This window comes from Zalophus californianus, chromosome 4, assembly GCF_009762305.2.
Source record: "Zalophus californianus isolate mZalCal1 chromosome 4, mZalCal1.pri.v2, whole genome shotgun sequence".
In the NCBI taxonomy this organism is placed as follows: Eukaryota; Metazoa; Chordata; class Mammalia; order Carnivora; family Otariidae; genus Zalophus; species Zalophus californianus.
The window spans coordinates 155,034,753-155,054,204 of record NC_045598.1 but is presented as its reverse complement, the minus strand read 5'-3'; the positions used below and the strand labels follow the sequence as shown (position 1 = coordinate 155,054,204).

General features: G+C 42.7%; 1 protein-coding gene across 2 annotated transcripts in view; it reads left to right on the top strand.

The window, feature by feature from the left end:
• Nucleotides 1-19,452, top strand: part of SNX31 (sorting nexin 31) — a 57,207-nt gene that overhangs the window by 24,327 nt on the left and 13,428 nt on the right. Inside the window, exons 6-10 of one of the 2 annotated variants that reach the window (XM_027617782.2) lie at nucleotides 741-831; nucleotides 1,803-1,890; nucleotides 5,148-5,217; nucleotides 10,983-11,075; nucleotides 15,585-15,788. In XM_027617782.2, the coding sequence (XP_027473583.1) occupies nucleotides 741-831; nucleotides 1,803-1,890; nucleotides 5,148-5,217; nucleotides 10,983-11,075; nucleotides 15,585-15,788 (546 nt within the window). The remainder of the gene's footprint in view (nucleotides 1-740; nucleotides 832-1,802; nucleotides 1,891-5,147; nucleotides 5,218-10,982; nucleotides 11,076-15,584; nucleotides 15,789-19,452) is intronic. The other variant, XM_027617793.2, reaches the window with a different exon arrangement.

The following is a 19,452-nucleotide window of genomic DNA, read 5'->3' as shown; positions in this document are numbered from 1 at the left end:
TCTAGGTGGGTGAAGAAGGGGAGAGTCTGTGGTAACATGGACATTCCCGCTAAGGGAAGGTGAGTTACTCTAAGACATGATGAGGTTCCAGCCTCATGACCCACTGGGAAAAATGAAACCATTGGAATGGAAGCCATTTGACGGAAAGGCCAGAGAGGAACATGAAATGAGAGCAGCCTGTGCCTGGGATCTGAGCTTTCACTGAGCAAACGCCATGCAAATTAGACTTGACCATCACAGGAGACATCAGACAGCGGCAGGCCCAGGGGTCAAAGACCGCCGGTAGCTTGAGCACTTTCACCTGCCAGCCAAGGGGCAGGGCACGTCCCTTCTCCCAGTGTTGGATAAGCCAGCCCATAGGAAGGTGATCTGGTGTGGGGGCCCAAGCAGCAGATGTCACAGAAGGACAGACAGACATGGAGAATGGCTGCTGACCTCCAGTGGGCTGTAAAGACCAAATCCTCTGGGAGACACATCTGCATCCAAGATGGAACAACCAGCCTTGGCAGAGGCCAGTTCATGTCCGTTGTGTTGGGGCTGATTTTTATTTTCTTCACTCTATGTTTTTAATTTCTAAATTTTCTAAAATTAGTATTAAAGTTTTAGATCCAGAAAAGATTCCTTTTAATGTTGGCAGCCCCTTAAAGCCCCCTCTTATCGACGTTTACAGGCAATTTCAAATCCTGCACATCACCGTAAGCTTGGTGGACACTCCTAACTTTTCTTGTCTTTGGTTAAAGGTGGTGTCGCACAGAATGGGACTGTGTCAGGAGCTCCTGGGCTACTTCGGCCTCTTTCTCATTCGGTTTTGCAAAGAGGGCAAACTCTCTGGTAAGGAGAGAAGGAACGCAGGGCAGCCAGGAGCCGGGGAGGGCCGGTGTGGGCGGGCACTCAGCCCACAGGATGCAGAAGATACAGCCAAGGGCGGGGCGGCGTATGGGCCTTACCACTGCTCTCAGCCCCTGGATCAAAAGTGGGGGGGGGGGGGATGAGAAGTTGTGTCTGTGTTCAGGGTGAGCTGGGGATGAGCAACTCCCCAGAGAGGTGGCATGGGCAGTAGCAAGACGTCAGGTCCTTCCAGCAACTGCACTTGGTCTTGTGCCTGCCCCAGCCCCAGGCCTAATGTCCGTCTCACCTTGACCCTTGCACCCTAGCCGCTGACCACCAGCCGTCGCACAACCCCCTCAAAAATGGAGTGCTAGACTCCAGGTGTCAGGACATCTCATCACACCATCACTTCTCCTTGTTAAGGAATGTTGGCTATAAAATGTGGATGCTATAAATAAGTTCTCAGATTCTTAAAACACACATAATGAGGTAGTGAAAGAGAACGGTATGATTCACATCACTTTTGCATTTCTCTACAGTGTATGTCTAAGACATTACAAGTTATTTACTTGTGAAATGGTATCGGTTATCTGAAGGCAGTTTACATATGTTCTCAAGAAGCTGCAGAGAGGTGGTCTTGAGTTGGATGTTAAGGGGTTTGTGTGGCGGCTTGGCCACTGAGATCCGCGGTGTGCAGGCGAAGGCACCAGACCTCTCTGGACCTCAGGTTCTTCTTCAGTATCACAGGGTAAAATATCCCCTACTAAAGGTGTTGATATTTTATGAGGATCAAATGCTATTCATCTTTTGAAGGAATTTCAGAAAGTTAAAAACGGTGCACAAATGCAAGGGAATATTATTGTTGTGATTTTATTCTTTCAAATGGTAACGCTTTATTTTCTCATTTCAAAGCCTCGGTATGTGAACTCTATGTGCTGTTTCAACCAGTAAGACTCTTTTTCCCCTTTCTCTAGTCGTGAAAAAATTGGTGGACTTTGAACTCCCTTATGTGAGTCTTCGAAGCGCTGAAGTGGAAAACTGCAAGGTCGGACTCAGGAAGTGGTAAGCATTTATGGTGATGGTAGGTATTTGAGGATGTTCTAGATTCCTGCTGAGAATTTGGTGGTCTCACCCTGTCTGCCCACAACCTAACAGCTAGAGAGGGACCAGGAACTTGGAGACAGTTGAGAGGAGAGCAATAAAGAAGAGAGAGTAGAGAATGAACCAGAATGTTTGTCCTAAACAATAGGATGTTGAGGATGACTTTCACTGGTCTCCAGTAAGTACTTGAGGGATATTGTCATGAAGATGGTGGCCATGGAGGCAAGGCTTGAAAAGCAAGTGCTGTTGGGGTGGGGATCGAAGCAGGAATGATGAGAAACTGCAGGTTGTGGGCTTGCTTTGGAATGGGTTATCAACTGTATTAATTGACGAAATTTGTTGATGATTACAAGCAGGTGCAGTTCATCTGTTGAACTGTGTGGTATTCCCTAAAGGCCGAGAGTGGACTCAGCCAACTTGCAGTGAATTTGAACTCTTAAGTATTCAGCTTACATTCCTGAAGGATTCCAACAATAAATGCATATAAACTAGGGCCAGCCATACTCCTAGGTTGATTGAACACCTTGCAGAAAATACTACCCTTTCCCCCAGAAACAAGAAGCCCTACGGAGAGCTAACAAGCAGAAAATAACAAGAAGCACCCTGGGGCGCCTGGGTGGCTGAGTAGGTTGAACATCTGACTCTTGATTTTGGCTCAGGTCATGGATCTCAGGGTTGTGAGATAGAGCCCCACGTCAGGCTCCATAGTCAGTAGGAAGTCTGCTTGAGATTCTTTCCCTCTGCCCCTCCTCCCATTCTCTCTCTTGCTCTCTCTCAAATAAATAAATCTTTTAAAAAAATAGGAAGCACCCCACATATATCCCATAACCTGTAGTTCGCAGTGTTTATTACCATGGCTGTATTGGATGGCTTCTTTGGTTCCTTCTCTCCCGGCCCAGCTATTCTGTAATCTGAGCACAGAAGTTTTATAGAAAGGCATTTTGTAATCTAGGAATAGTAGGTATCTTGACCTCGTGATGCCTTGCTTAGAGCTCCAGTCTGTGGTTTTGAATTTCGGAAGGATATTCTGGGCAAGGCTAAAAGTTCATATACTGCTATTCAAAAGTATTCTGAGAAACTCAAAATCTGTGGCATGGAACCCTGAGAAGGGGAAAAGGAAAAAACCCTGAGCAGTTCCATCTAAGTGTTTCTGGAAGCTGCTTAGTATACCAAGTGGCTGAGCATGATTGTTCCTGGGATCAGAGTATGTGAATCTAAATCCCAGCCCTCTCAGGATTTAGCTGAATAACCTTAGCCAAGTTACTCAAGCTCACTAAGCCTCAGTTTCTTTATCTGTAAAATGGGAATAATAATAAGAGTCTACCTCAAACAATTAATATGAGGGTTAAATAAAATAATTCCACATGCTCAGCAAATTTTGGTCTTGTTTGTTACTGTTATACTGAGGATAATAATGATAATAGTAATAACAATAACAACAGAAATCCCTGGGGCTTATACTGTTTTGCTCATGGGCTCTCCAGAGAACTTGACATCACAGAAGACATGAGGATTCTGTCCCTCACCTTGAAGCCTTAATTGGAAATTGGGCTTAGCCTATGTCTTCATTAAAGAGGTATATTCTAGATCATCAGTGCAAGAGAAAATGTCATTCACTTGTCAGCGTCTCGGATCCAGGCAGGTTGCCTTTGCTTAGGGGAACTGTGAAGAAAGGAGGTCCCACTCCAGTTGTTAGAGCTGAGGGTCAAGTCACCCAACGGGGAGAGCCTGGGGTAGGATCCTGAAGGTGACTTGTCCTCTTTTTAGGAAAAGTCTAACTGAGTGGGAGCAAGGAGGCTAGCTGCCCTGAGCTGTGGGATTCCCAGCATGTGAAACATCACAATGAAGCCTAGCCAGCATTTGGGGGATTTTTCTCTGTCTGTGAATTCTCTGGTGCATCTCTCCAATTATGATATGGTTCCTTCCAGACCGGAGGGAGCCCACCCTGGCCTCTCAGAGCCCCAGTGTGGGATGGGTCCGGGGACTGTCTAGCTCTGATGTAACAGTTGCTATTCTCTGCCATGGAGAATAGGGTGTATGTGCAGCATGCACATTGGCTAAATAGAATATTACGGAGTGCTTCCATTGCTTCTCCCCCAGGAAGAAGGTGATCTTCAAGTCACATTTTCAACCTTTCCTAACGTATGCCAATCCCATTGGTCTGTTAACCATTCACTTCTAAGTGCAGTGACTCTACTTACGTCTGCCTTCAGATTGGTTTAGACCAGCTGCAGTGGATCGTTTCCTGACCGTTTCCGTCCATTCTCAGCAGCTCCTGTGCTTATACAGGAGCTATGATTTCAGTTTATCCTGGTGATTCTGGATCCGTTAGACAGACATGGAGCCCTGCCATTTGCAAGTCACTTTGCGAAGGTCCAGAGGGGCAACTCCAAATAGGATGCAGCCCCGACATACCTGGTATCAAGATCAACTTGAGGAGAGCAGTGATCAGGACGAATTCAGAGTGCTAAGGATGCACAGAGGATGGAGTGGAAGCCTTGGGGAGTGGGGACCAGAGGATGCCAGGGGAGGCAGATAAGTCAGGGATGGAGGCTGGGGAGGGCAGTGGTCTTCCAAGCAGAGGAGAGAACACGTGGTTGGAATGTAGAGTGTGAGGGAGGGAGGTGGGTCATAGATGGAGCTCAGAATGAAAGCTAGGTATCCCATGACGGGTACCATGGAAGGGAGCAGGATGAGTGATCTAACTCCTGGGACTATGAGAGTCCAAAGACCACTCAGGAAAGAGCACTCAGGTTCGAATGCAGAACCTGAGACTGAGGGGGCCAAGGCTGAGGCAGATGGCCTGACAAAGAAAGCAGCTCGGGGGAGAGACGGGGGTGGCCTGGGTACAGGGCAGTGATACAGATGTGGGTACGGGGCTGATGAAGACACCAGGTACTGTGGGGTGGGGAGAGGGCATCCACACTTGGGGACTGACAGTGGGGCTGAGTGTGAAAGGGGCTGTGCACCATTTTCCGTCGGCTTTATTGTTTGGCATCTTTACTCTCAGAGTCCACCAGGCAAGAGCTTACAGTGGAAAGAAAGTAGGAGACAGAGAGGTGGAGGGACAAACCGAAAGTTAGGTGAGGAGACGGGTGTTAGAAAGGGGGGGGGCTCAGTTTAAAGTGTAGGGGGCCACCACTTCAGAGAGCACTTTCTCCCAGGTGTGCCCACCAGCCATGTCATATAAATGAACTTAATGCTCCTGAATCACACAGGTACATGGACCCATCCCTGGACTCCGTGCTGATGGACTGCCCGGCAGCGGTAGATTTGATCTATATGCAGGTGAGGGTGACCGAGGACTCTCAAAACATCAGATGTTCTTGACCATTTGAGATTGAAACCATTAGAAAAAATTTGTAATAGCTAAGAATTCTACCTCCATAGCTAGAAGAGGGAAAGTCACAGAGACAGAAAGTACAATAGAAGTCATTAGGGGCTTAGGGGGCAGGGAGTTATTGTTTAATGGGTACAGAATTTTTGCTAGGGATGCTAAAAAAAAATAGGTATAAGAGAGTGTAAATAGTTACATGACATTATGAATGTTTTTAGTGCCACTGAATTGTACACTTAAAAATGGTTAAGAAGTGGGGCGCCTGGGTGGCTCAGTCAGTTAAGCGTCTGCCTTCGGCTCAGTTCATGATCCCAGGGTCCTGGGTTGGAGTCTCGAGTTGGGCTCCCTGCTCAGCTGAGAGCCTGCTTCTCCTTCGGCCTCTCCCCCTGCTCACACGTGTGCCCCCCCTCTTTCTCTCTAAAATAAATAAACCTTTTAAAAAATGGTTAAAATGATAAATATTATATGTATTTTACCACAGTAAAAAAAAATTTAAAAGAAGCAGAATTTAGAAAGAAAGTTCTACCTCCATTTTAACAATCTCTCTGAGTTTTCTAGCCAACACTCCATCATCTGGGCCAATTTCCATGAGCTTAGAAATGATGTCCCTCATAATCTAAAGCTACATGTGGTCCCTAAATCTCATTTTAGCATCATCTTCTTTTTCCCTGAGCTGACAAGCAGCGTACCTGCCCGCAGGGCCCGCTTCAGGGGTGTGTAGCCTGTGAAACAGCACTGGGACCCAGGCTCAGAGGGGCCCCACACTTGTTTAAGATGCTGCTGTCGCCATCTTGAAATCCTTAATTTTGGAACAACAGACCCCACATTTTCATTTTGCATTAGGCCCTGCAAATTATGGTGTTGGTGCTGCCTACCCCGGTGCCCTAAGCCCCAGAAAGTACATTTAGAGTTTGGCTCCTTTCCTTTCCCGGACTCGGTGGTGAAGGTTCTACTGAGCAGTGGGACGGTCAGTGGATGCTGCCTCTGTGATACGTCTCCAGTTACCCCCCAGCCCCCCTCTGTTCTCCTGCCTCACCAGCCCCCTGTTGCTACATACACGATGTTTCTCCATGGAATTGGAGTTATCACTTACAGAGAAAGGCAAAGACTGGGTACCTGGTGGCTCAGTCAATTAAGCGTCCAGACTCTTGGTTTCTGCTCAGGTCATATCTCAGGGTTATGAGATCGACCCCACATCAGCTCCATGCTCAACAGGGAGTCTGCTGGAGACTCTCTGTCTCTCTGCCCCTCCCCTCGCTCACTCTCGTTCTAAATAAATAAATAAATAAATAAATAAATAAATAAATAAATAAATAAAATCTTTTAAAAAAGGCAAAGACAGTGGCAGAATTCCCTTTTATATTCATAAAGCAAAGGCTCATCTTTGAAGAAATGACCACACTTTCATATTATCTTCTAAAGCAACCAGCAATTGCTTTATGCACCCAGAGAGAGGGAAACTGCTCGGTGTTTTACTAAGCTGTATGCAAAAGAACTGCCTGGCACAGGCCAAGCAGGGCAGCCGAAGGCAGGAGAAATCACCAAATGCCTCAGAAGAACTAAAAGTAATTACCAGCTGAGGAAGGTGGGCATGGCGGGTTCACACACCATGCACCAAAGTCATAGGGCACTGTGCCGCCGTTTCACTGGCAGTGTTTTTACTTAGTGTCTCACAAAATCATGGTACCAGAATCCATGTTATCTTCAGTTTGACCAAGTAGAGCATCACTGACATCTGTATTTTCCCCACTAGACTACCAGCCCCATGCAGGGACCTTGGCTTTTCCAACGCTGGGTGCAGCACTTGGACTGAGCAGACACATGGAGCCCAGTGGCCAGAATGTCTATAAGGGGTCACAGCCCTAATGCCCACTCCTTCTTATGTGACTTTTTTCCCCCAGATTTTATTTATTTATTTGGGAGAGAGAGACAGAGATAGTGAGCAGGAAAGAGAGGAAGAAGCAGACTCTCCACTGAGCAGGGAGCCTGATGCGGGGCTCGATCCCAGGACCCCGGGATCATGACCTGAGCTGAAACCAAGAGTCAGACGCTGAATCGACTGAGCCACCCAGACATCTCTCTTCTGTGACTTTTTAAGAGACCAAGGCAATTTAATAAATCATCTTCACAAAGCTCTTCTAAATTCTGAGGAGGCAAATCAAAATATCACTTATTAAATGTTTAATGTTCACTGTCGTAGTTTAATGGCTAGAATATAGTTTTGAGTTCATTTCTTATACTTTAATTAAACCCATGTTGCATGAGTTGGAACATAACTTGCCGTTTTAAATGCTTACTGAGGCTCATTGCCGTTCTACCCCTGCTATTACAGCATGTTATTGGTTGTGCCTGGTCTATTTGATACCACGTCCTTGGGGAGAATGCATCACCCAATTCTACTATTGTTCTGGTGGGAAACAGAGTCTTTCTGGCCTGGTTTCCAGGATACGTTGTGGTGAGAAGTAGGACCTGCCAGCATCATCATAGGAATTTTATCTGTCTTCATCAAGGAGTTGTAAACCAGAGAGAAATGGACCGTATTTCCTCTGCTTATAGCTGGAAAAAAAAAAAAAAATGGCTTTACAGAAAGCACACTGAATTCAGTTTCGAAGAGAGGCGTTCTGTCCCTTGCTCTGCGGCAGGCTGTCTCTCCGTGTGATCTGGGGCCCGCCACTTCCTCCTGAACCTGGCACTACAACATCCCCCTGTTGAGCGATGAGATTGAATGAACAGTTTCTAAATTCTCTCTCCACCTGAATAGACTGGTATTCAAACTATAGCTCTTTGCTTGGCAAAGTCTTCAAAAGATTGTAGCTGACATTATAATCATCTGTGCCATTATCATCAGTATTCTCACTGTTCACTGAGTCCATGCAGAGTTACCAAGAAGTCAGCCCCAAGGAGTCATGACCACCATTGTGGTCTCTCTTTGGTGAAACTCTTCTCAGCTCCCCTCGAAAGAAAATGCCTCCCTCCCTCTCCACTCCTGTGGTATTTTGTTTATACCCTCCATTATGGTGCTTCTCACCCAACCTTGTAAATACCTCTTATATACCTATTTGCCTAACTAGACTCTGAATGGCCCAGGGCAGAGACTGTCCTGGAAGCTTAGGATGTGTGAAGGTATGAGAAGCAATCATCCTTTTAAATAATTAATGCAGAAAGTTCTTTGGAGTTCTTCCGATAAATAACGGTGCCATCATAATTAACTATTAAGGGATACCCTTTTGATTTTTCTAAAGCAGGTGTGCCCCATGACGTCCTAGGAGCCAAGTGGACTCCCACATGTTCCCTTTCTTTTTCTTTTTTAAAATTTGAGTAACAGGGCGCCTGGGTGGCTCAGTTGGTTAAGCGACTGCCTTCGGCTCAGGTCATGATCCTGGAGTCCCAGGATCAAGTCCCACATCGGGCTCCCTGCTCGGCGAGGAGCCTGCTTCTCCCTCTAACCCTCCCCCCTCTCATGTACTCTCTCTTTCTCTCATTCTCGCTCTCTCAAATAAATAAATAAATAAATCTTTAAAAAAAATTCGAGTAACATTAACAGAATGGAAGATTGTATATAAAACTATAAATTTCTGGGTTTTCTCAAAAATATTGAGGCTTGGTCAGTTCTGGGCCTGCATTTCAGCACCACTGGCCAGTATGGTTAACTTTGTACAAATTAGAACAAGGGGTCTCTTCCTCCAGGCCGGCCTAACCCTGTGTCAGGGCCCGTGGCTCGGGGAAGGGAGCATGGGTTGACCGTTAGCTTCCCCAGAGCTCCATGGCCCGGTGCCCTTTGTGCAGAGCCTGGCCTACCTGCACAGGCCCGGCCTTGCTCTGCCGTGCCTCCACCAGCGGAAGCTGAGTGGCTGATGCCTTTCTATATGTTCCTCACTGCTGTACCCTCTGCAGGGGATACGAGATATGTGTGTTTGAAGCTCATGAAACCCATGGCTTAGGTGATTGCACTTGATTTTAAAAAATTAGTTTCTACATCAGTCTCCAGCAGCCAGTCTTTGGGGCCAGAGAACTGAGCAGAGCCATCTGTCTAAACTTGACTCTCTCATTGTTAGAATGAGGTCCTGTATGTCATGTATTTGATGACTCGTGAGCCCATAATCAGGGTCAAATCTTTTCAAAGGTAGTGAAACAAAAGCAGTCCGTTCCTGCTGATGTAGGGCATTTAAATCTCTGTGTCTGAGAGTCCCAGGTCCCCTAATGCTGAATGACATATCTTCAGTGAGTCTTTACTGTCATGATTGCTGTTCACCTTCTTTCTTTAGCCACGCTTTCTCTTTGATATCCCTGCCCTGTGATAACAGCCCTTACAGGACTCTGCCACCAAGTACAATTCAGGAAAGAAAAAGGTGTTCCGTTCTTCACACCCACATTGATTCCATTCAGGCATGGTGTCTAGGTTCAGTTTTGAGAATAGTTGGTGACCATGAGAAGGTCTTGGGGAGGGTAGGTGCCTACATGCTCAGAATTCAGTGGCTTGGGCAAGGGCTTGGTGCAGTGGCCAAATCAGGATTTTAACCCAACTCTTGCCACTTACTTCCCAGGTTATCTCAAAAGCCATAACCTCTCTGGACCTCAGTTTACCCATTTGTAAGATGGGGGGCTGTTCCTACCCCACAGAATCATTTGGGAACAGTCAGTAAGAAAACCTATCTACAACAGGTTCTCAACAAATACTAATTATTTTTCTTCTCCTCTCTAAACCCATCTCCTTTTCCCCCAATCTAAATAGCTAAATCAAAACTTTATTCAGCTCTTCATTCTCTGTTTGGGGATAAAGCATAACCAATAACACTGAGGGAGGGAACACGTAAGCTTACATTCAGATTAGGGTGTAAATAAGTGCCTGACAATTGGCAAAGAATTGTTGAGTGTTGGCTGTGTGTAAGACCTTGGACAAGATACACTGAGGTGAAGGACTCAAGGTTTTCCTTGAGGGGTTAACAGGCTAACTGAAGACCAATGGAAAACTTCTTTTAAATCATGATAAATAAAAACAGCACAGGCTAATCGTACCAGTTTAAATCCCATCAGTTCTACATGGAACTTCCTGTTGCCCTAAACCCTTGCTAGCCCTGAATATTACATATATTTTAGTCTTTGCCAAGTTGAGAGGCAAAAAAAAAAAAAACAAAAAAAAACAAAAACTGATTACTGGTGAGGTTAAATATAGATTGTAATTTGGAATTCCTTTTTGTTGATTGCTGATACATATTCCTTGTTGACATTTTCCCTATTACTTTACATGAATAATACCAACTTTTTCCCCATATATGATGCAGTCATTTTCTCTGGTTTGCCATTTACTTCTTAGTTTTGTTCTTGATGGTTTTTATGTACAGAAGTTTTATATTTTCATATAATTATATATTCCTTTATATTTAAAAATATTATTCCTTACCTCAAGATCAGAATTTTTTTTCTGAATCTTTTTTTTTTTTTGAAACAGCTAAACCTTTATCTGGATTTATTTGATTGGGTGGCATGGGGAAAGAGCTAACTGTATTTTCTCTCCCAAGTGTGGCCAGTTGTCCCCAAACCATTGGATGATCTCTTCCTACACCCACTAATTTAAAAAGTAACCTTTATAACATGCTAACTCCTTATATATGTCCACTTGGGTCTGTTTCTATAGCCTTTCATACATGAGTGTGTTTTTGCCAGATTAATTCATTTCTGCTAAGGTTGCTAATCCTACAACCTCTGTTGTTTTAAGGCAGTTCAGGACTTTGAAAAAGAATGGGCCAAACCCACACAGACACAGAGGCAGAAATTAGAGGCTCTGCAGAAGGAACACAACCAAACCAAGGTAAATCAGATATTGCACCAAGAGAAATCCCTTGGAGGGAAGTTAAAGAAACATATTAGAATTGAGCTGTTTCTTAATTTATAAACCCATCAACCACTAAAAATTGGGTTCTTTTAAAAAATGAAAATACCATCATTAATTTTTCTGATTATATTATTTAAAGATTCTGAAAAATACAATAGATTGTGGTGACCCCTTTGCCCACTTAATATAGATCCTCAGCATTTTTTTTTAATGACCACAGAGTATCCTGTTTTATTTTTTTTATTTTTTATTTATTTTTTTTTTAAAGATTTTTTTTTATTTATTTCTTTGACAGAGAGAGACACAGTGAGAGAAGGAACACAAGCAGGGAGAGTGGCAGAGGGAGAAGCAGGCTTCCCGCCGAGCAAGGAGCCCAATGTGGGGCTCAATCCCAGGACCCTGGGATCATGACCTGAGCCGAAGGCAGACGCTTAACGACTGAGCCACTCAGGCACCCCAGAGTATCCTGTTTTATAGTTATCATTTAGCTAACCAATGTCTTATTATTGGAAATCTGGTGGTTTCGTTTTTGCTGCTATAAATCACTTTGGCAGCGAGCACCATGAGGCCCAGGACTGTATCTAATTTACACATACCCTGTAAATTCCCAACACCTGGAACGGTTTCTGGCTGAAGGTCTCTGAATACTGCAGGCAGCATCCTCTGTCTTTGCGTACATATTCTATTATTTCTTAGAATATATTTCTAAAAGTCCATTTTTAAAGTTCCGTAAAGACTGTACCAACTCACATTCCTCCTGTCCCCAAGCAGTGATACAAGCCTGACGAACAAGGCATATTTTAACAGAAGAAATGGACTCTGCTTCATAGTGTTGTCTTCTTTATCCTTTAGACTTTGCTAGTGGTCACCACTTTGCCAATGTTCACTCATTGATTTTAAACAAAATGCAAACAAAATTTAGAGGACTCATTTATACCTACATCGACATAGAAAGTAATTCTTCAAAAGCTCAGATAGTTTGAGAATTTTACTGATGGGCAGGATAAGACAAGGAAAAAGCATCTACTGCCATGATTTAATATTTTCCTTCCTTGGTATTCTGCCTCAGGTTTGTCATGAAAACTTTGGGGGTCAATTTCAGTTATAGTGTTTATTTTGTTGGATGGAATATTTAGATATAATCAGATACATCAGCTGCTTTGGGTACAATTACAGATTCTAAGTGCATTTCTGCTCCCTAAACTTTTTAATTTAATAATTTAGTAAGAATATTGTTTTTACGATGTGCTATACTCCACCAAAATTTGTATTTGTATTTTTGACATAAAACAAATTTTATTTTCTATGATGAATGTTTTACCTGATTTTACCATACTATTTGTAATAGTCATCTTTAAAAAACTTTACTTTGAGTGCATGAATTAGATGGAAAAAAAAAAAAGAACTGAACCACGATTCAAATTAACTGATATTCTCTTGAAGCATCTAAGGATACTGACGTAAAAACCAGCATTATCTAAGTGTTTATAAAGTTCTTCTGCTAATAGATTCAGCACATTAACAACTATTGCTTTACTTTATATCCATGTGCAAAAAAACCTGGAGTTGAAAATGAGTGAAATTGGAGGCGCCTGGGTGGCTCAGTTGGTTAAGTGTCTGCCTTCGGCTCAGGTCATGGTCCCAGGGTCCTAGGATCCAGCCCCACATTGAGCGCCACATAGGGCTGCTCAGTGGGGAGCCTGCTTCTCCTTCTGCCCCTCCCCTACTCGTGCTCGCATACTCTCTCTCAAATAAATAAATAAAATCTTTAAAAAAGGAAAAGAAAGAAAATGAAATTAATTTAAAGGAGCAATTAGTTGATCTAAATCACAGATAGGCTAACTACAGCCCATGGACCACTCTTCTTGTAAATGAAGTTTTATTGACACACAGCCATTCTTTTACATACTGTCTAAGGCTGCTTTTTGTGCTAGGATGATTAAGGTGGGTAGTTATAATAGAGACAATATGCCCAGAAAACTGAAAATATTTACTATATGGCTGTTTACTGAAAAGTTTGCCAACCCTCAATCTAAATGAAAATATATGAACATACCTTTTGTAGTTATGCTTGTTAAACTATCTTTTTCAGGTGTAAGCTTCTTTAAAAAACTAATTTTCTTTAAAAAAAAAAAAACCAACTAATCCTTGCAGATTTCTTTTAGTTTGCATATGGTCAGTAACATCACTACACCCAATTGTTGAATGAAAAATGCCCACAAGCATTTTGAACGAGTTAATAATTCATTACTGACTTTCTAGAGAAATGGAGCTTAACTTTTATTTTTATTTATTTATTTATTTTAAAGATTTTATTTATTTATTTGAGAGAGAGAGAATGAGAGAGAGAGAGAGAACACAAGAGGGGGGGGGTCAGAGGGAGAAGCAGACTCTCTGCTAAGCAGGGAGCCCGATGTGGGACTCGATCCTGGGACTCCAGGATCATGACCTGAGCTGAAGGCAGTCGCTTAACCAACTGAGCCACCCAGGTGCCCAGAGCTTAACTTTTAAACACATTCCATCTCTTTGAGGGCATTGCAGCCAAGAGTTGATTACAAAATGTTTTTTAAAGTGTTACCAAGCAATAAGATAACGATTTGTAGCATATAATAAATAAGAAACTATTGTAGCAAGAGCTTAAAACTGCTCTGTATGCTGTAAGGCAAGATTACTCAGCCCTTCCCCTACCCCTGCATGCGTAGCGTAACTCAGGACCTGTCATTTCTGCGGTTTCCCATTGACCCAAAGGAGGGCCAGGCAGCTTAACGCATCTCCTAAATTGAACGTGTGAACCACAGCACAATGAGCTGGTACAACAAATGATGTGAGTCTGGAAGGGACAGGAGCCTCAAATACCTCTCCTGTCTTGTAGTAACAGTCAGCTGCCCCTCACTGCTCATGTCTGGGCACATTTCACTTTCTCAGAGAGTGCTTCGTATAGTCCTTGAAAGGACTTGCCTTCCTTCAAGAAAGGATCTGGAAAGTGCCAGGTTGTCACTGAGTGATCTCTCTGATTTAACCATGTGTTCAAGTAAGAACTCCCTTTTCTTCATGCTTATCTCCCACAGCATCAGGCAGGACCATGGTGAAAGCTGGAAGAACCAGGGAGAGGTCCCCAAACTGATATCAGCTTATTAAAAACCAATGGGTAATAGTAATGCTTTGTTACAAAAATGAAAAGTTCCAGATAGATATTGTCAGGACAGGATGCCTGGACCACAGGTGTGAACTGCAACTGTCCTCTGTTCTTAAGCCAAGTCAGAAGCAGAGGGAAAGGGGGCGCCTGGGTGGCTCAGTCGGTTAAGCATCTGACTCTTGATTCCGGTTCAGGTCAGGGTCTCAGGGTTGGGCAGTTGAGCCCCGTGTCCGGCTCTGTGTTGGGTGTGCAGTCTGCTTAAGATTCTTTCTCTCCCTTTCCCTCTGCCCCTCCCCATTGGCTCTCTCTCTCTTAGAAAAAAAGAAAGAAAGAAAGAAAGAAAAGCAGAGGGAAAAGCTAAATCTTAAAAGTTCCATAAAGGTGTTCCCTTGGCACTATTTGGCTGTCTCTAACTCTACTTAGAAAGCAGACTCACTTTCTCGTTTTATTGCCATTTGCAAAAACTCTTCCTCGGACAATTCATACCATCATCATATAATGCAGACTGTAAAAATTAACTACTTTCTTTCTACATAGACCTGAGCTTAGTTTTTTTTTTTAAATAGCCTTTTTTTTTTTAAGGAGGCTTGACATCAAATGTAGGGATTGAACTCACAACCCTGAGATCAAGAGTCACATTCTCTACTGACAGAGTCAGCTAGGTTCAGCATTTCATTCATTCATTCATTCATTCATTCATTTATTTATTTAATATTTTCTCTCTTTCTTTCTCTCTCTCTCACGCTCTCTCTCTTAGAGAGAGAGCGTGAGAGAAAGAGAGATTGCAAGCAGTGGGGAGGAGCAGAGAGAGGGACAAGCGGACTCTGCACTAATCACAGAACCTGATGCTGGGCTTGATCCCAGAACCCTGAGATCATGACCTGGGCCGAAACCAAGAGTTGGCTGTTTAACAGACTGAGCCACCTGGGTGCCCCCAAACGGCATTTTAAGTGTAAACTTTTTGTTTATTTTGCTGTTGTAATTTGCTGAGATAGAATCCTATCTACTCATTCATTTGATTCACTCTGTTCTTCTCCATTCATCATTCAGTCACTGAATATTTTTGTTCCCACTATGTACCAAGCACTGTAACAGGAGCAGAGACACAATGGTGAATGAGGCAGAAATGGTTCAGCCTTGGCAGGACGCACCATGAACTTCCCCAGGCCTTATTGTCAGGGAGCATAAAAAGACATTGTCTTTGTTCGTATCATCCAGAAGAAAAAGGTGCTTTCACTGTGGCTCAATTCCATGTGTTCCACTATAATGGCAGTAGCTTCTGACATAAGGTTGTCACCTTTTTCAAGCAGTCTCTTGCTTCTTTTGCCTCACCTTCACCCCTGGAGCAGTTTCTGGAGCTGTCTCAAGAGGTGCGGCACTATGGGTACTTGCAGCTGGATCCATGTACCTGTGACTACCCAGAACCAGGCTGTGGGGCCATCCTCTCTGTTGGCAATAATGAGATCAGCTGCTGCATAACCCTGCCTGACAACCAGACCCAGGAAATCATTTTCCAGATGAACAGAGTGAAGTGCTGGCAGGTCACTTTCCTTGTAAGTATCTTGGCACTTTGCCTTACCCATGACTTCAAGTCTCTACCCGTGGTTTAAAAATTCTATGGTCTTTGGATGACAAAGTTGGCAGTAGGGAGATGGGCCTGCCGTTTGCATCACTACCTTGAGTGGACCGGCATCTAAGCCACATGAAGCATCACCTAATGGTAAAACCCGTCTATTGCCTGGTACAAGTGGCACATCCAGAGCAGTAGAGATACCCATCTTTGCAACAACAGGCTTCTTTACTGCTTGGCGGCTGGTTATAGTAATACAGCACGGAGAAACAATGGCTACTGTTTATGGAGTACTTAACACAGACTCAGGACTGACAAGATTTCTACCCTTGGAAACGGGATGCTGACCAATAGAGCTCTTCGTAAGGATCCCCAGCATCATACTTACATTGACATCTCCTCCCAGAGGAAACGCTATGATCAGATGTATTGAATGCCTACTTTGTATCAGATGCTGTTCTGGGTGCTGCCACATCTGTTATTTAATTAAATTCTTGCAATAACTCAGTGAACTAAGTGGGATTATCCCCTTTACACAGGAAACTGGGGTTAACTCGGAGAGGCCAAACACTATTAGAACAACCGTGACCCCCCAGTTGCTAAATCCTTGGAATCCACAGGGATTTTTTGGCTGGCACAATACTAGGCCTCTCTGTGGCATTTGGTGTTGTCAACCCTTACTTGCTTCTCAGAATTCCCTCTCCTTCCTCCCCTGTTTTGTGGGCTGCCTCTTCCTCTGAGCACTTCTGAAGTGCTCGTTTCCCCTGGGGTTCCATTTCCATCTTTCCTCTACGTATTCTCTGAAATCAGTTGCCTACCTCCCTGTCGGAAGGTCCTAATGCCTTCTGGGCATCTACACCAGGTGTCTCATGGACATCCCAGACGCAGCCTTTTCCCAAACCAGACTCACCCTGGCCCTCTCCTGCCCAACCTAAAGATCCTCCCCCCTGTGGTCCCCATTTTGGTAAACACGACTTCTACCACCTGCTAAAGGCCAAACCAGCAATCTTGACATTTTCAGCATACGATTTCAGTCTTTTAAACTTACAGGACCTTGTTTTATGGCCCCCAAATCTGGTCTGTCTTGGTAAATGTTCCATGTACACTTGAAAAGAATGTGTATTCTGCCACTATTGGGTGAAGTATTCTGTAAGTTATCAATTAGGTCAAGCGGTTGACAGCGTTCAGATCTCCTGTGTCCTTGTACATTTTCTACTTGTTCTACCAGTTATCGAGAGAAGAGGAATGTTAAAACCTTCAAACCTAATTGTGGATTTGTCTATTTCTTTGAGATTTATCAGTTTTTTCCCTCTTTTCCTGCCTTCTTTTGATTAAGTATTTTATGATTCCATGTATTTACACCATTTTTTTTTAGTTGTACCTTTTCATTTATTTATGGTTACTTTATTTTTTTTAAAGATTTTTTTAATTTATTCATTTCTTTAGACTTCTTGAACTTATTACATTCCAGTTTTAATTATTATACTACTTCACAAAAAGTGTAATAACACTGTACTTCGATTTCCCCTTTTGTGATATTTATTGCCATATTTCTACATATATAAGCCTCATGCTGCGTTATAATTATTTTTGCTTTTAAACAGTTGATTCTTTTAAACTTTTAATTTTGATGTAACTGTAGGTTCTCATGCAGTTGTAAGAAATGGTACAGAGATCCTGTGTACTCTTCACCCACATTTCTCAAATTATTAGTTACATTTTGCAGAACTATAGCACAACATCAACACCAGAATATTGGCATTGATACAAACAGGAGTCCAAACATTTTCATCATCCCAAGAACCCCTCATGTTGGCCTTTTATAGCTCTACGCACTTTCTCTCGCCACACCTCTCTTTAGCCCCAAGGAACCACTAATCTGTTTATTTTTATAATTGTGTCATTTCAGGAGTGCTATGTAAAACTCTTGGAAGTGATGGATATATTCATTACTTTGATTGTGGTGATGGTTTCATGAATGTATGCTTATGTCCAAACCTCATCAGATTGTGTACATTAAATATGTGCAAGGTTATTTTTTTACGTCAATTACACCTCAATAAAACCGTTAAAAAAAATAAAAACAGAAACAGGTTTTAGAAACCTAAAACAAGGTTATGTACTGATGAGTTGATGAAAATTTTGTAACCAGAGGTTTGCAGGAACCTAACCCTGCATTTCCCCCAGAGCAATGACTCAGTGTTCAGTAATGCAGTGTTTACAGCGACTTTATAGAACAGGACTACTGTGAATAATAAGAATTGACTGAATTTAGGAGGCAAAAATGTAAACAAAAACAAGGAACTGATTACCTTACAAATGTTCTCTAAATGGAATCATATGTAGCCTTAAGGATTGGCTTTTTTTACTCAGCATAATTCTTTAGTAATTCATTCAGATTGTTGTATGTATCAGTAGTTTGGTTCTTTTTATTGCTGAGCAGTATTCCATGGTATGAAATGGACAAGATTTATTTAACCACTCACCCAATGAACGATAGCTGTTTGTTTCCAGTTTTTAGCTATTATGAATAAAATTCCTATAAGCATTCATATGTATGTTTTGGAGCACAAATCTCCATTTCTGTGGCATAAATGCTTGGGAGTACGGTTGCTGGGTTATTTGGAAGTTGCATGCTTAGTTTTTTAAGAAATTGCCAAACGGTTTTCAAGAGTGGCTGTGCTAATTTCCATTCCCACCAGTGAGGCATGAGTGATGGTGTTTCTCGGCATCCTCCTCAGCATTTGGTGTTGTCACTGTTTTTTAGTTTAGTCATTCATGTAAGTGTGGAATGGCATTTCATTGTGATTTTAATTTGCATTTCCCTCCTGGCTGATGGTGCTGACCATCTTTTCATATGCTCATTTGCCATCTTGTCTATCTTTGGTGAAATGTTTTCTTCCATATCTTTTGCCTATTTTCTAATTGATTGTTTGGGTTTTTTGGTGTTTGTTTTTTTTTTTTTTTTACTGTTGTTTTGAGAGTACTTCTTATATCCTAGTTACTAGTCTTTTGTTGGATATGTGGTTTGCAAATATTTTCTCTCACTCTCTAGTTTTTCATCCTCTCAACAGGGTCTTGTACAGAGCAAAAGGTTTTAATTTTGATGAATTCTAATTCATCAGTTTTTCCTTTTATAGATTGTGCTTTTAGTGTTGAGTCTAAGAACTCTGCCAAACCCTGGTTCCTGAAGATTTTTTCCTTAGAGTTTTTTCCTAAAGGTTTTACAGTTATAGGTCATACATTTAAGTCCATGACTCATTCTGAGTTAGTTTTCATCTAGGGTGTGAAACTCAGAACAACATTCCCTTTTTTGCCTGTGGAAGTCCACTGGCTCAGCACCATTTGTTGCAAAGCCTGTCCTTTAAGTGACTTTCTTTTGCACCTTTGTCAGATATCAGCTGGGCATATTTGTGTGGATTTATTTCTGGATTCCCTAGTCTGTTCCATGATGCATATGTCTATCCCTCCCCCCAGTACTCCATACACAGTCATTCCCTTCCTTTGTAACAGCTTTATCAAGATATAACTCCCATACCATACAATTCACTTATATAAAGTGTACAATTCAGGGGTGTTTAATGCATTCCCAGAGTTTTGCATCCATCACCACAATCAGTTTTAGAATACTTTCATCACCTCAGAAA